Source organism: Anabrus simplex, chromosome 2, assembly GCF_040414725.1.
Source record: "Anabrus simplex isolate iqAnaSimp1 chromosome 2, ASM4041472v1, whole genome shotgun sequence".
In the NCBI taxonomy this organism is placed as follows: domain Eukaryota; kingdom Metazoa; phylum Arthropoda; class Insecta; order Orthoptera; family Tettigoniidae; genus Anabrus; species Anabrus simplex.
Genome location: NC_090266.1, coordinates 1,240,754,722 through 1,240,770,275, shown reverse-complemented (window position 1 = coordinate 1,240,770,275; position 15,554 = coordinate 1,240,754,722). Strand labels below are relative to the sequence as shown.

Here is a 15,554-nt window from a genome sequence, read left to right as displayed (position 1 = left end):
GATATTTATTATGGAAATAGGAGTAAACAGATGGAAGAAGTGATTAGTAGTAGTATTGAAAATAGGAATAAACAGATGAAAGAAGTGCTTGGTCGCTGTAGTAATAAAATGGAGCAAATGATTGGTATTAGTAATGAAAATAATAAGAAACAAATGGAAGAATTAATTGGCAGTAATAAAGAAAATTTTAATGTGACCATTAATAAAATAGATTCTAAGATATTAGAGATAAACAATCAAACATCTAAGTCAGAATATATGTTAGAAAGTAAGTCAAATGAAGAGTGTGTTGAAATAGGAGGTAAAATGAAGTTGAATCGGAGCAATATTCATATTCAGATTGAGCATGTCAAAGGAGCATTTTCAGGGAATATCGTAGAATTAAGTGATAAAATTTCTAGTAATCGGGAAGAAATTCATGAGGTAGTCGAGAAGAGATTGGACAAGATTTGCAATGCAGTTGGGGAAGATACGAGGGAACAGATTAGTAGAAATGAACAAATTGAAAGCAAACTTGTGGAAGTCAGTGAACTGCGGAACGAACAGGAAACGCTATCACAGCAGGTGAGAAAGAGAGAGGAAGAATTGCAGGAAGACGTGAGAATAGTGGAAGAGAATGCTGAGAGAGCAGCGGAAGAATAAGAAGAAGAAGAAATTTTGAGTTGCCAGGAAGTGATACGGCAAGAAGGTACAGGTGAGATGGCGAGAGAAGTGGTAATAGCGAGTGGTTTGTTCAGTAGGGATCGTGATTTAACCAAGTTTTCTGGAGAACAGTTCAGTTCTGTAGAATTTGTAAAAGTAGTTGAGAAAAGATTTGCAAGTAAGTTGAGGAATAATATTATTGAATGGGAATATGTGTTGGAGATTTTGTCTAATGTTTTTATCGGTGAAAGTAGAATATGGTTTCGAGTGTACTGGGATAATATGTCTAATTTAGGAGAATTGAAAGACAAGTTCATTGACAGGCTTTGGAAGGAATGTGTGGAAGGGCGCGCGCGTGAGAGAGAGCGCATGATAACTGGGGAAAGTAGTAGAGTAGAGAGAGAGGGAAAAATGTTAGCCGTGTATCAGAGGAGAGGGGGTGATCAAGATGAGCAGAGGATTAATAGTTGTGTCAATGGTGAGAGGGGTCAGAGGAGTAACCAGAGAGAATCGGAAGATGGGAGGCGTATGTATTTGAGTTATGAGAGAGAAGGTCAGAAGAGTAATCAGAGAGAATCGGAAGATGGGAGGCGTATGTATTTGAGGTATAACAGAGAGGGTCAGAGGAGTAACCAAAGAGAATCGGAAGATGGGAGGCGTACGGATTTGAGTTATCAGAGGGATTATGATAGTCTTAATATGCATGTTATCCAAGTGTCGTTATCGAGTCAGAGTATTTCAGATTCACAGGGAATCGGGTAAATTAAGTGAACAGTCTGAAGGTAGTAGATGAACAGGTATGTAGTATAAGTAGTTATGTAGTAAAAGCAGATTTAAGTATAGTGTGATTGTGACCTGAGTAATGTTAAGTGAGATATTTAAGTAATGACGTAGTCGTAGATAATGAAGTAATTAATGGTAGCAGTAAGTTAGACGTAAGAAGTATTCTGGTAAGTGATGTAAGTACTTGTAATGCCGAGAATGTGATGTAAGTAGTGAGGGAATAACTCCGATGATGGAAATTGTGATATGAAGGAGGTAAGTGAAGGTACTATCAGATCTTATAACAGCCGTTGGGTGAGTCAAAGTGAGTAAATAAAATGATAGCGGTACCGATCATAAGTGAAGATAATTGTAAGTTTCAGTCATGCCTTGTTGTACCAAAACTTGTGTATTCAGTTATTTTAGGAGCTGACTTGGTTGCAAATCATGGAAGTAGAGTAGACTTTAATTTAGGTAGTGTGTGTTTGTTCTGGGAGGAAACTAGCAAAGAAGTACGTGTTAATTATGATGGTCTGAGGTAAGTATGTCGGTGACGTGTGTTCTTTGAAATATATGAGAGGTAAGTGAAGTTGTTCCTAGTGAGAGGAAATGTGTTGAAGTGTGTCAGGTGTCTATAACGACCAGTATCCGAGGGATAGTCGGTATGAGGCAGTGACGTGAGGTAATTTGAGTGAATTACAGGAGGAGTAATTGTGGTCGATGTTAGGTAAGCATCGAGATGTATTAAGTGGTAAGTGAGGAAGAACACGTATATGAACATAAATTTGTAGTAAATGACCATTGATCGTTTGTGGGAGGTAAGTACCCCATTCAACTTAAAAATGCTAGTGAAGTCTAAGAACAAATAAACATTATGCTGGATTACGGAATAATTGAACCATCTTGTAGCCATAGTATTGGACCTTTAATTATTGTTGCCAAGAAGGATGTGATTTATTGATATATGTAAGTTAATGAGGGCAAAATTGATTCAGTTTGCGTGACGGAGTGCTACTCAGAGTTCCATTTCATCATCTGCAGAGGCGGGAAATATGTTGAAGTTATTATTTTGTATCAGGGGTATTTCACTATTGTGAACCGTATCGGGAAGTGTGCATATTCCTTAAAAGATCAGGAAGGGGATATTGTCGGTATTTGTAGTATTATATATGTAAAGAAGTATTTCACGTGAGATTTGTTGAAATAAGAGTAAGATGAATAATTTTGTGAGAAACTGGCAAAATAAAACTAACATCTGCGATATGCGTGTGAACCAAGTGTCGTATTGGTGTATTGGAAGAATAAGTGCTACATTGTCATGTACTGTGTGACAAAAAAAACTGAGAACAGGACATTGGACAGTTATCTGCGATAACCATATGCGAGAAAAGTTCTCATATAAGTGATATTTCACAAAATATTTTGATATGTTAAAAAAAAAAGGAGAAGAATGTTGTATATTGATTGAAAATTATTTGTGTGTGTTAAATCAAGTGCTATACTCTTGTGATTTGTATGAGAGAAAGAGAGAGAATGGGACACTGGACAGTTATCTACGATGGCAATGTGCGAGAAGAATTCTCATAGTTGTGATATTTTATAAAATGTATGGATGTTGAAAAAGAAAATTATTGTTGTATACTCATTTAAAGTGTTTATCTGTGTCAGTGTTATATATATAATTTTGTTCATAAATCAATCGATTCTTTGTTCTTCGATTTATTTATGAGGGAGGCGAATTGTAACGGTTCAAATCCCGTTACAAGATGATATCTGTATTTTTATTATTGTATGATTTTATCTGTATATTATTATTATTATTATTATTATTATTATTATTATTATTATGTCAGTATTATTATTATGTTATCTGTGATATTGTACTATTATTGTAATTATCCGTTTTATTTAATTTTGCAATTGCCTGTTGCTTGCAAGATTGCACTTAGATGTATACATATATACGTATGTGTAGTATAACACTCAATACCTGTACAGTGAGAATTGTTGTATATATCAGAGATTGGGTATGACGTTGGTGCATTGTGCAATATTGTTGGAGATTCTGCCAAGTCATCGCCACTCCTTGGCTATGTCATCGTTTTTATTTAGAATATGCGCGCACGGACTCGTCGCCGCGGGGCTATTTCACCACTGCGTGTAATATCTGTCGCGTAGGTGGGAGTATGTCATTGTTATTTTTGGAGATTACGTAGTTGTGTCAACCAAAGTCTATATAAGGTGGGTGCACATTGTAGCGTCAGTCATTACTTATACGGATGCAGTACAGTGAACAAGTCTACTAGATCAAGAGGCCTTAGTTGGCCAGTGAACGAGAGATGGTGAAGACTCAGTGAGCCATTATTGGTCATTGAGAGAGTGAGACCAAATGGTTGGTCCGTCACTTAGTGGAAGACGCGGACGCAAGGCTTACCAAGAAGTCAGAGAGGGCAACCCTGGACCTGCCAAGAGGTCATACCATATTGACTTACAAAGAAGTCAGATGATATGGAGAAGAAGCAGTCGCAAGGATGTATCACCACGTTAGGCGTGACACATCTACAGTAAACACCAGAGCAATGGATTACGTCGTAATTACACTCAAAGTGTTGAAGGTACAGTCAAGTGAATCAGTGAGGGAAATATTTCGTATAAATTGTTAAATGTCCGGTCAAGAAGAATCTAAATTCATGCCTAGTTTCTGTCAGTTGCAATGTCATAATTTCATATTTTCATCTGTTTTATCGCAACAAGACTCACTATTTTTTGATATATTATTTAAAGAATATATATTGTTCTATCAAACGAATTCATAGTTTCATTTCATTGACAGTAAAATATCTTAACCTCAAAATTAATGGGGAAACCGAACGCCAATCTCCTTTTCCCAGAACTTATATGGTATGTTGTCAAAAGTAAGCTTATTACCCCACACCCTAGAGATGGTCAAGAGTCTCATTCTATTATTGCTGTACTGAGTGACAGCTGGCGCCCTTCAAATAACGTATGTGTAAGTAAGCAGGTAACAAGTAAGTGTGAGTACAGGGTTCGACGAGTGTGTATTTTATTTAATGAATGTTAATTTTCATAATTTCCATTTTAAATGCAGATATTCAGATTTTCAACTTAAATGCAGTTTTATATGTTTGTAAAGTTAGTCAGACAGTTAGGAAGTTCTCACTACTCTCTCTTCAATAACATTACAACGGTATACGACTGAGTTTCATTGTAAGTTTCCCTCCTGTCCTCCTCATTTACAAATTTCTCTCTTAATTCTCTTGTCTCTAACCAATGTTTTATAAGATGTGCCCAAGCACACGCGTTATCATCCCTATTCCTTCTGCATGCTTTATATTTGTGTACTCCCATGAACCACCGTATTATTCCTCATATTTCCCTTTTTGTTATATTATCTACGTTAGTCATCATTCTTGAAATTACACTGCAAAATGTTCCCAGTTTCGCTCTATATAACAATGTGCTTCTTTTGAATATCCTTAGCTCTTAGAACTACTTTATTTTACAAATCATTTTTTGATATTCTATATAATCTCTTTCCTATCAATGTTCCATTTATATTTAACCTATTGGTGGGACTAGGTTTTGCAAGATAAACTTTTGTCATCTGTACCCCACCCAAAAATACCCTTTAGTTTGATATTTCATTTGGTGTTAGAAGGCTACGTTTAACATTTTGTCAACTGATCCCAACTTCATTCTTAACCAATACTTAATTATTACTGTTAACAATAACTCCCTGCAGACTTAAGTCACAGCACATTATTCTTACTCCACGATTGGCTGTGCAACTGGTTAGTCCCATTATTATTAACTTAGAAAATTTACTAGTGGTACCTCAAGTGAGAAACTTTTTTTTTTTTTTTGCTTCGTACAATACCTTTGATCTGACTTCTGCATTACATTGATTTTTATATACCCTGTAATCAGTTCGAAATGATTCAATATGCCTCCTCCAAGAGAGGTTACACATCTCTTCGTCATAAATAGTTTATTATCGAACATGCCCGCTTTTGATTTCGATAGAGTGAACTGTCATGTGAGTTATACATATCTGACCAGATCTATAATTTTTGAAGAAACTATATGAGACAGCCTGGTTCTATCGAGAAGAAATATTTATACCTGGTGAAGTTGAGAGAATTCGGGGACCAGGACGGCCTTCAAACTAGCAGTAAAGTCATCATTGAAGGACCGCACCTTGATGGCACCTGGAGAGAGAAGCCTTATGATTAGTGGAGTGACACGTTCTTCACATTGTTCTAGTTAAGTGTCCTCTGATCATTTGGTGTGAAGCTTCACTTTCCACCGTTCTCTTGTAGACGTTAGTAACTTGTACTGTACGTTGTGTGATATCACCAACATAGGAATAAATTCCCGGTAGTTCTCAAATTGCCAGTTACACTCTTATTAGTTCCTATTAGAGATTGTTAGATTCTGCAAACCACTTTCCTTACATTCATATATCACAAGACCCAAAGAGAAATGTGTTCTGAAATCCTTCAAATTATCCATGGATCAGTCTCGTAAGGATGCAGCAGAAGCTCCAAGAAAGCAGTGCAGACTTATCTGTCGTTTCCATTACTATCTCTAACCCTCCCTTATTTCTTATATGAAATATTTTTTCCATGGCAGTCTTAACATATTCATACAATATTCAGGCACGCTAAGCCACCGTACAAGAGTTTTGCTTAACCACACGACTCTTGGGCACACCTCCAGTGCCTCTCGTGTCGTTAGGGAGGGACTGGCGGCGACGTCGAACGGCGGGACTCAAGTTGTATCGCACCTGAAACAAGTCAAGAAAATTATTTTAAAGCAAACACTTTCATTCTTTCGTGATGATTTATCAGCAAGAAATATTAACGTCCTCCTATATTTAATTCTGAATGGTATTTAGATAGAGGATCCGATCATGACGTCATAGTGGGGAAGACAGCCTTCACATGGCTACAGACTCCTTCAAGTTGGTTGAAGTACGGATTAATGTCAGTGGAGACTTTCTCGCTGGTAGGTCTCACACCCATGGATGTTTAGGAGTCGGGATGTGCCAGTACTTCTCACTGCCATCGTCAGTGACAAAGTTAAACAGACTATTGCCAGTTCTATCAAACTTTCTCTGCGTTCATTTACCAAAGAATGATGTGATATTAAGTAAGTATTGTCGCCCTTTAACAGCAGCAAGAAATGAAGAGTCCAGCGACAGGTGTTAACGAATGAAAATATGATATCAGTTAACTGGTCATTGGTTTATACCGCCAAAGGTACGAAACCTTCGGCATCCGAAGACATTTAAACAAAAATCTAGTGACTGGGACACTTTGGTTCTAGGATTACAGAACAACAATCTCATGTTGTCAGTCTCACTTATTACGACCTGATTATCCAAAATGCGAGATTTGATAAAAAATGTTCTAACTCTGAAAATAGAGCGCAAATATGAAGCATTAGTGGTGCTGTATAGAATTGTCCTTCCTAAATAACTAACCATTTACGGCTCATTTGTGGAGCTGTTGGTTTGCGAGTCTGCAGAGAAGTTTCAATATTATAAGCAGTCTATCGATTTTCCCTTCTGCTTCAAAGTGTGCAGAAAATCGCTGAGACCGACGGAAACGTGGCAGCGTGAAATTGTTGGTTACGGTCTTTTTTGATATCCATAATATTGTGCACCCGAGGGTCAAATGGCAAACAGCTGGAACTATCTCGATGCTTTGAGATGTTTGAGAAAAAATCAGGGGAAAGAGATCAGGCTCGTGGGAAAGCAACTCCTGACGCCTCTACCATGAATCGCTGTTGGTTCGTAAACTTTTGACAAACACAAAAATAAATGTGCATCTCCATCCACCCTACACACCTGACCTAGACCCAGTAGACTTTTATTTTTCCCAAAACTGAAATGCTCCCTGAATTGACACACATTTCCGTCAAATGAAGACATTAGAGTGAAATCGAAGGTGGATCTGCCTGCTGGGACTGCTCATATGAGTAGAAATGGCGTTGAAAGTGATATATTAACAATGGAGGTGACATATTGTTAACTACGCTGCAGGAAAGTCCTCTGAATATTTATTTTCAAAGTTCGATTATTTTCGTATGATTGTTGTACGTGTGGTATTAAAATATCTATTCTTTTCAATCTAAGTGCAGGTACAAAGTCAGCCTTGAAGTTTGACCTCTATTCTGCACACAACCGTTTTACAAGTTCAACAATCATAAATCAAGTGGCTGCTGAGGGCCTATTTTGGTCATCTTAATTTCGAAGTTAGGTACTTGAAAGGCAGATTTTGGATTTTATTTTTACAATTTTTATCAGTGCTAGTATATTTACAATTTAATTTAATTGAATTCAAAGTGTTGATATTTGTACTACAGTAGAGCTATACTGAATACAGAGTTGAGTTAGTTCTATCTGCTTCCAGGGACTTCCCCTATAACGGTAGCTGATCACATCCAACATATTCCTAAGGAAGACAAATCTAAAGTCGGTTTTGATGTGATAAATGATCAACACCATGGTTTGCTAAGGTAGATCGGCATTGGACCTCCCCGTAGACAGCAACACAAGTGGTTTAGTGGAACCCCCTGAGAAACAGAAAGAGATAAGTCAGTGACGGACAACAGAAAAGCAAACTGGAATCTGTAAAACAGACGAAAATCTTGGACACTGCAAACCGAGAAGCTTTTCTGGGGGTCCTCGTTTTTATTGAGTGTCCTCCGACCAGCCAGCTCCTTCCTTCAAGGGCAATGGCAAGGCTACACAATACTGAACACTTTCCACAAGTTGTACACAAATGTTAACATAGGTGTTGATGGTCGTCTTCTGAAAGACCACTATATCCAGACAACGCTGTTTGTTTACAGCGCTATGATGACACCAACACTTACTCATTGTTGCGAAACTTGGATTATTTAGAGAAGACACTTAAAATATTTGCGAACATATCATCGTAGAAAACTGCTTAGTATAATATGATCTGACCGCCGGACACACATGGCCAATACCACGACCGTTGAGGCTATGATTTTCAAACAGAAAATTCGTCGTCCGCAAGCCTAGGAAGTTGATGGACGGACAACGTAATCAGTGAGAAGGGCACAAGGAATTTTAAAATTCTAAAGTAAAGAAGTACCAAACTGTGATCGGCCGATAAAAGAGAGGCTAAACAACACTAAGGTCATTGAAGAGCTTGCATGTGGTCCAAGGAGTACGGGTGCTACAGGCGCCGGTATCCCCATGGACTTGTCCACGTGTGCTGAGATCACACTGCACTACTGTGGCCAACCATTCTATATCTCTAAGCTCAACGCGAACGTCTAATCCCTTTTTTATGATGCAATATTTGTATTTTGAATAGAGTAAATTAGTTTATGTGGCGATAACAAAGCGAATTAACTGTGAGGTTTGAGTCACGTAGCTGTGAGCTCGCTTTCGGGAGATGGTGAATTCGAACTTCACCGTCGTCTGTGGCTCCCACTTTCACATCAGGCTGGAGATATGCGATAAATAACGCAGCGGTACAATTCGGTTCTTTGGCTGAATGGTCAGCGTCGTGACCTTCGGTTCATAGGACCCTGGATTCGATTTCTGGCCCGGTCGGGGATTTTATCCTCGTCTGCTTAATTGCTCTGAGTCTAGGGCATGGTGTTTATGTTTGTCACATCACACCACAGAAATGCGTGGTAGTGAACAACTCGGTGCGCACTCGATTGGATTCAAGAAGAGCATCTAGCCGTTAACCAGGGACAAGCCCATGTGTGAGGCAGCGGTTGGAGAAAAATATAGAGTGATGCGAATCACTTTCATGCATGTTCCCTTCTGCGGTAATCTACTTAAAACTTATCTATTGCCAGTGTCTTCTTAGTGTGTGATGGTGTCCGGATCGTACGCCTGGAGCTTGTCGTAAAAAAATAAACATGTGCTACGTTACCGTGCTTTTACTATGCATGTCTTATATGTCTCTGGCCATACTACAGTCGAACCTCGATATCTCGAAGTGCTTGCGGAGGCTGAAAATACCTCCATTTATCGAAAATTCGTGGCACTTTGTAAGAAAATGTGCATACTACTTGGCATTCTAAAGCAGAGGAAAGAATGCTTGAAAACTTGTATTTATTTTTTCATGATGGTTGACAATGTACAGTATTAACAGGAACGTCCAATTCCGCTGGAATGACTTTCTTCCTTCTGCCACATCTTCGCATTTCTGATTTTCACTGGCATTTAAACTTTTCAGCACACGTCTCTGTTCTGAACAGGGCTCGAATAATGCAGCAGGTCAGGAACTGTAAAGAGCAATACACACCGGCCAAGGAGACGACTAGAAATAGCTATATGTTCAGCATAATCCCGAGCTGGGCTTTCTTCGACTTGAATTTTAATTTTACGTTCTAAATTTTATGAGAAAGGAAAGGAAGAGCACTTTGTAAAACTGTTCTAAAAAGAAAGACCCTCATATGTGTGTGAAGTGTTTCGCCATTGGGCTCACGTCTAGACGGTCCCGCCTAGAATTTCTGACATGCTAGAGGCGAAATGATTCTACATTATAGCGAGCGAGTGTCCACGTGGTTTGGGTCGCGTGTCCCAATTTAGAGATTCCAGGTTTGATATTCGCGGACGATATATTATTAATGACTCTAACAACTGGGCGATCGCAGAGAAGTATGAATAAATTGGCGGAATATGCAAAGAAGTGGTCATTATAATTAATTGTAACAAATCAAAGGTGTTGATTATACGTAAGAAGAAGAGGAGGAAACATGGAATGAAATGGATGATACAGAGGGAGAGAATTGAGGAAATTGAGATGTTAGAATATCTAGGAGTGCTGCTAAATAGTAGAGGAGGATGGGATGATCACATTAAGAGAAGTAAATTCAGAGGTGTGGCAGCTCTCGTAGCGGTAATAATTCTAGTGGCTAAATACCCAGGGATAAACTATAAGGTACTGAGATTAGTGTTTAAGACATTAGTTCTAAGTAGAGCTCTATATGGGGGTAGAATTAAGGGGACTGGAAGAAAGATACATTTTGAACCAAATCTTACACAAATTTAATAGAGACTACCGCAATGTACAGCTAATTTGGGTGCGTTAATAATATGCGGCGAGTATTTAGAGGTGGAATGCGTTAAAAGATTAGTGAATTATTGGATGCGACTCAAGCGGGGAGGAGGAGGTATCGTGTTACAGGAAGCCATCAAACAAGAATTTAAAGGTATGTATGACGGCAGATGGTTGGCAAAAATTAAAACCTATGTCGAGAATCTGGGTATGGGCTATATTTGGCGAGAGATATTGCATCCGTATCCCGAATGAATGTAAAAATACAGCATTTTATCCAGGATTTGGTAGATAAGACAGCTAGTACTGCGTAGGTTTCACTCAGGCGGCATGTGAGGTCCAATATAACTCTGGGGACCGAAAATTGAGCTCAAACATGGGTCTTAAGGCACGTTCTGGGACACAACAAAGTAATTGCACTTGCTAACAGCCCTCTAATATTCTGAGGACACCGACGACTGCATACTTCTGCTGTCACTTTCTCACGGGAACCAGGATGGCCGTGGTCATAAAACCACACCCTCGCACTAACAAAGAGTAAGGGACAGAGAGAGACAAAGCAGAGTGGGGAACAAGGATAAAATGTTACCAAACACCCCTTGACAACTGGTGGTTGAGTCCATCCAGAAGTACGTAACATACCCTCAATAAATATTCAGCCGATGGGAACGCTTAAAATTACACATTTATTTATTTATTTATTCATTTATTTATTTATATATATATATATTTATTTATTTATTTATTTATTTATTTATTTATTTATTTATTTATTTATTTATTTATTTATTTATTTATTTATTTATTTATTTATTTATTTATTTATTTATTTGTGTCTTCATTAAGTGGCGAAGTTAGGGCTCTTGGCCCTCTCTTACACTTAACCACATACATTTTTTATTTTTACAGTATTAATCTAAAATATCATTGTAATCAATTGCTGTTATTGAGATATGTAAGTCAGATAAGGAGTTACAATAATACAACTAATTAAGGTTAGTACTGATGAAAAATTATAGGATAAATAGAGAGTGGATAATACCAAAAAAAATATCAACTTATAACCTAAAGAATATATCTACAACTCGCTTAAAGGAAAACTTATTCAAATATAAAGCTAAAATAAATTAACTGAATGTTAGTATGTTACAATCTAAGTATACTAAAATCTATGTTGCTATGTAGTCTATTTCTACGAACAGTCTATAGCCCTAAATGAGAGTAGTAAGAATGTAAATGGGATAGCCCAAGGACTTAAATCTAGTACGTAATTTTTGGTTTCATTCATACGTCATTCACTCTTACATTCATTCGAGTCAACTGTATGTACTCTGGAGGAATTTACGGTAGGCTGTTTTAAATGTCCTAGACGAGCAAGACTTTTTAATATCTTTCGGGATCGTATTCCATAATCTCGAAGCAGAGACCAGGAATGAATGGCTGTAGGTATTTGTTTGATCCGGTACTATTTCAAGTAGTGATCCGGAACGAGTGTTAATTTCGTGGAATGAAGAAAGAAGCCTAAAATTTGATGATAGATAGGTGGGACTGTTTGAAGAAAGCAACGAATAGACAAGGGTCATTTGGTGCGTTTTTCTACGGTCATTTAGACGTAGCCGTCCCAGCTTTTTGTAGTATGGTGTTATATGAGCATCATGTCGGAGCTGGAAGGCATATTGAATGCAAGAGTTCTGTACACGTTGTAGCTTTGTTGCTTGTTCACAGGTTAAGTCAGTCAATAGACTTTCACAGTAGTCAAAGCTTGGAAATAGAAGTGTTTGTATGAGTTTCAATTTAAGGTCCAGTGGGAGAACATATTTATGACGCTTCAAAGGATAAATGGATGCATGTACTTTTCTGCACACATTAGTTATATGTTCATTCCAGGTCAGAGTCTCATTTAAGATGACCCCAATATTTGTAAAAATCTTGGAGTATGGCATTTCGGTATCATCAATGGTAATCGGAGGAGGATTGTGATTACTATTTAGAGCACATAGTAATTTTTTGTGTCCAATTATTATGCTTTGAGTCTTTCGTGGATTGATGAGTAAGGCCTAGCTTCTGGTATTCGTTGTGAGTCGTTGTAGGTCTGTATTCATATGCTGGATCGCTTCGCATATACCATCTACACTGGTATGATAACATACCTCTAGGTCGGGCATACAGATGGTATTTACAGTGGACAAGTGGGGATGAAATATCATTGATATGCAGGCTTAATAATAAAGGTCCCAGCACAGATCCATGAGGCACGCCAGGTAATATGATAGCCCATTTGGACGTAACATCGTTTACTGAGACACGCTGACGACTATTTGTGAGGTAGGATATAACGAAATTGAGCGCATTCCGGTCGACGCCAAGGGAGCGTAATTTTGAAAGGAGTAGTAGAACCAACACCTCAAATAATTTTAGTCAATCTTGGATATCTGAAAATGTAAAAGCAGAAGCAGGGAGATCCCGACAGCAGGAGGAAATCGAGGATTCCCATGATATTTTCGTAATTAATTGTATAATAAGTTTAATTGAGAAAGTGCGTTGGTAAAAAGCAGATCCCGCGTTCTGAATCACGTGTTGTCAGTTTACGCCGAACTACAGTGCATCGTCAAGAGTAAACAGTGCCACGGACGCTTAGAAATCAATTAATAACTCTACGATCGTTGGTTAATGTAATGTCCGTCAGAGTGTTTGCAGTAATATTATGTCTTCAGAAATAGCTGTAGAAATAGGTGTACGACATGTATGAAAATAATTATTTCAGCTGAAGAAAGCCACGCGAAAATGCGGACGGATACTAGTACGGAAAACCCCTGAGGGCAGGAAGCGGAGCCCGTGGTGGCCCAGAACATATACAATAGACCCGCCTACCGCATTCTCTCTCAGAACCTCAGTGTTGTTCAAGAATCTCAGTTTTGCTTCATTGCGCAAAGGGTGTTGTATCAATATATTGTAATTCGCCAACTCAAAAATCTTTTCAACAGTTGAGTAAGTTACTCCTTCTTAAGCCGTCGTCTCCAAACTGAGGTAGACGATCCGCACGGCCAGCTCCAATCTTTACGTTGCAGCCATGCCATGTGGATTGATTGGAATATTTCTCAGGATTTTTATTGCAGTGATTTCCCGTTGCCTTATGCATCCTAATGCCGTTGACCAAACTGATTCTTCCGCCTTTGGGAACAATTTCTTTTCCCCAGGACAATAGAGTGCCCTTACCCATACCCGCTCATCCACTCTCAAAGAGACTGTTGGCACTTGGTATAGGGGATCTCCTTATACCGGGAGATAATCGGTCCCTTCATTCGTTAGCCGCCTGCATATAAAATATTATTTTTATATGCAGTCGTTGCCCCCTCTCTACCACGGGGAGGTCACCGTCATTGAAACAAGGACCAAATTGCATTTCCTTGTTTCTCTGGTTCTTTAGAGAGGACTAAGTTACTTACAGAAGTTAAATTTTGCTGTGCTATAACATAAACTGTGATGGGAACATTAATTTCGAATTTGCTGTGATAACTCCTAGACAGTGATGGAAACATTAACTTTCAAGCGTATAGGCTGACAAGTAACGTGAGACTATTAGGGCACAGTGCTCAAAGGAGAGGAGGTATTTAATCAGAATAGGAATTCTAGTGGGACAACAAACATAACAAGCATAACTGTGACAGGTTATCAATTCCACGCTTTATCTCACAAACTTTAACACTCACAAATTCGACATCATTTCATGTGGCAATGACTTTTGTAGAAATATAAGGCAGGTTCAATAGAAAACCGGCGGCAAGCAACAAAATACGGTAGGAAAGTCTTGGTTTGGTCAAGCCCAGGGAGCTGCCAGTAATTAACAGACAGTTCATTCAGTCTAGCAGTATTCCCGGAATTGTGAGGTGGTCGACCTCGAAATATAAACAAACAAGCGGGAACCTAGTGAAGGGGGTATGTAAAGCCGAGATACCGTTATTTCAGGGGATAGATCTTGCCCACCTGTACAGAACGGCGGTGGGATTGTTTCGTAATGTCTTCAGGGTCAGTGTACTAGTGAAATTGTACCCGAAGCCCAATAATGTCAGTTACAGTGGTAATCTAAGGTATAAAATTCGTAAATAGTGTATAAGCACGAAGATCCAGTGCCGTGTGTGTGAAAAATAAGTGTACAACTCAACTATGTCTGAATACAAGTTAATAATCGCATCCCACATCTCTACAGCCATGGCTTAAGCTAAAATAGCCACTGGGACGATGGAAGAAACGGCCGGCAAATCTACAATCAGTAAGTGAAAATACAAATCTAACATGTTGTTGTTTATAATGATGTAAATACAATTATTTAGGACGCGAGTGTCTAAGATATTAGATCTGTAATTTAATGGTCACGTAAGGTTAGTCATGTAGCCTTTACGTCGCAGTCGTCACCTTGTAGATAGCTTTGTTTACCGTTCACGCACAAGTATAATGATGGTTGTATTGTACTGGAGATATATTTTTTTTGCTATGGGCTTTACGTCTCACCGACACAGATAGGTCTTATGGCGACGATGGGATAGGAAAGGCCTAGGAGTTGGAAGGAAGCGGCCGTGGCCTTAATTAAGGTACAGCCCCAGCATTTGCCTGGTGTGAAAATGGGAAACCACGGAAAACCAGGGCTGCCGATAGTGGGATTCGAACCTACTATCTCCCGGATGCAAGCTCACAGCCGCGCGCCTCTACACGCACGGCCAACTCGCCCGGTAGGGAGATATTTTTCCACACCAGCATTTAACTCAGATTTTGTAACTTATAATTCATTATGGTTATTTTTCCACTGGATGGTACATTCAAACATGGTAAGTTCTAGGATTTTTTTATTTTCGTGGTGTAATGAGATTTTTATTCTCGTGGTGTAATGAGTAAATGATGGTAATGATACAAATTTATTTCCGGGCAGGGAGATTTTTTTGATGTTGTGATTTTCTTTTTTGGTGGTATGCAATCCCGCTACTTGTGATTTTGATAGTCATGTTGGCATATTTTACGCAATCTCCAATGATCAGGGTAGGTGTGGAAACCAACTGAGATTGTTTGTTGTCCTTTTAA

The 15,554-nt window shown here is 38.7% G+C and overlaps 1 protein-coding gene across 1 annotated transcript in view; it reads right to left on the bottom strand.

The window, feature by feature from the left end:
• Window positions 1-6,088: 6,088 nt before the first annotated feature.
• Window positions 6,089-15,554, bottom strand: part of LOC136863844 (GTP-binding protein Rhes-like) — a 70,609-nt gene continuing 61,143 nt past the window's right edge. The window contains exon 4 of the mRNA XM_068226115.1: window positions 6,089-6,211. Within this exon, the coding sequence (XP_068082216.1) occupies window positions 6,089-6,211 (123 nt within the window). The remainder of the gene's footprint in view (window positions 6,212-15,554) is intronic.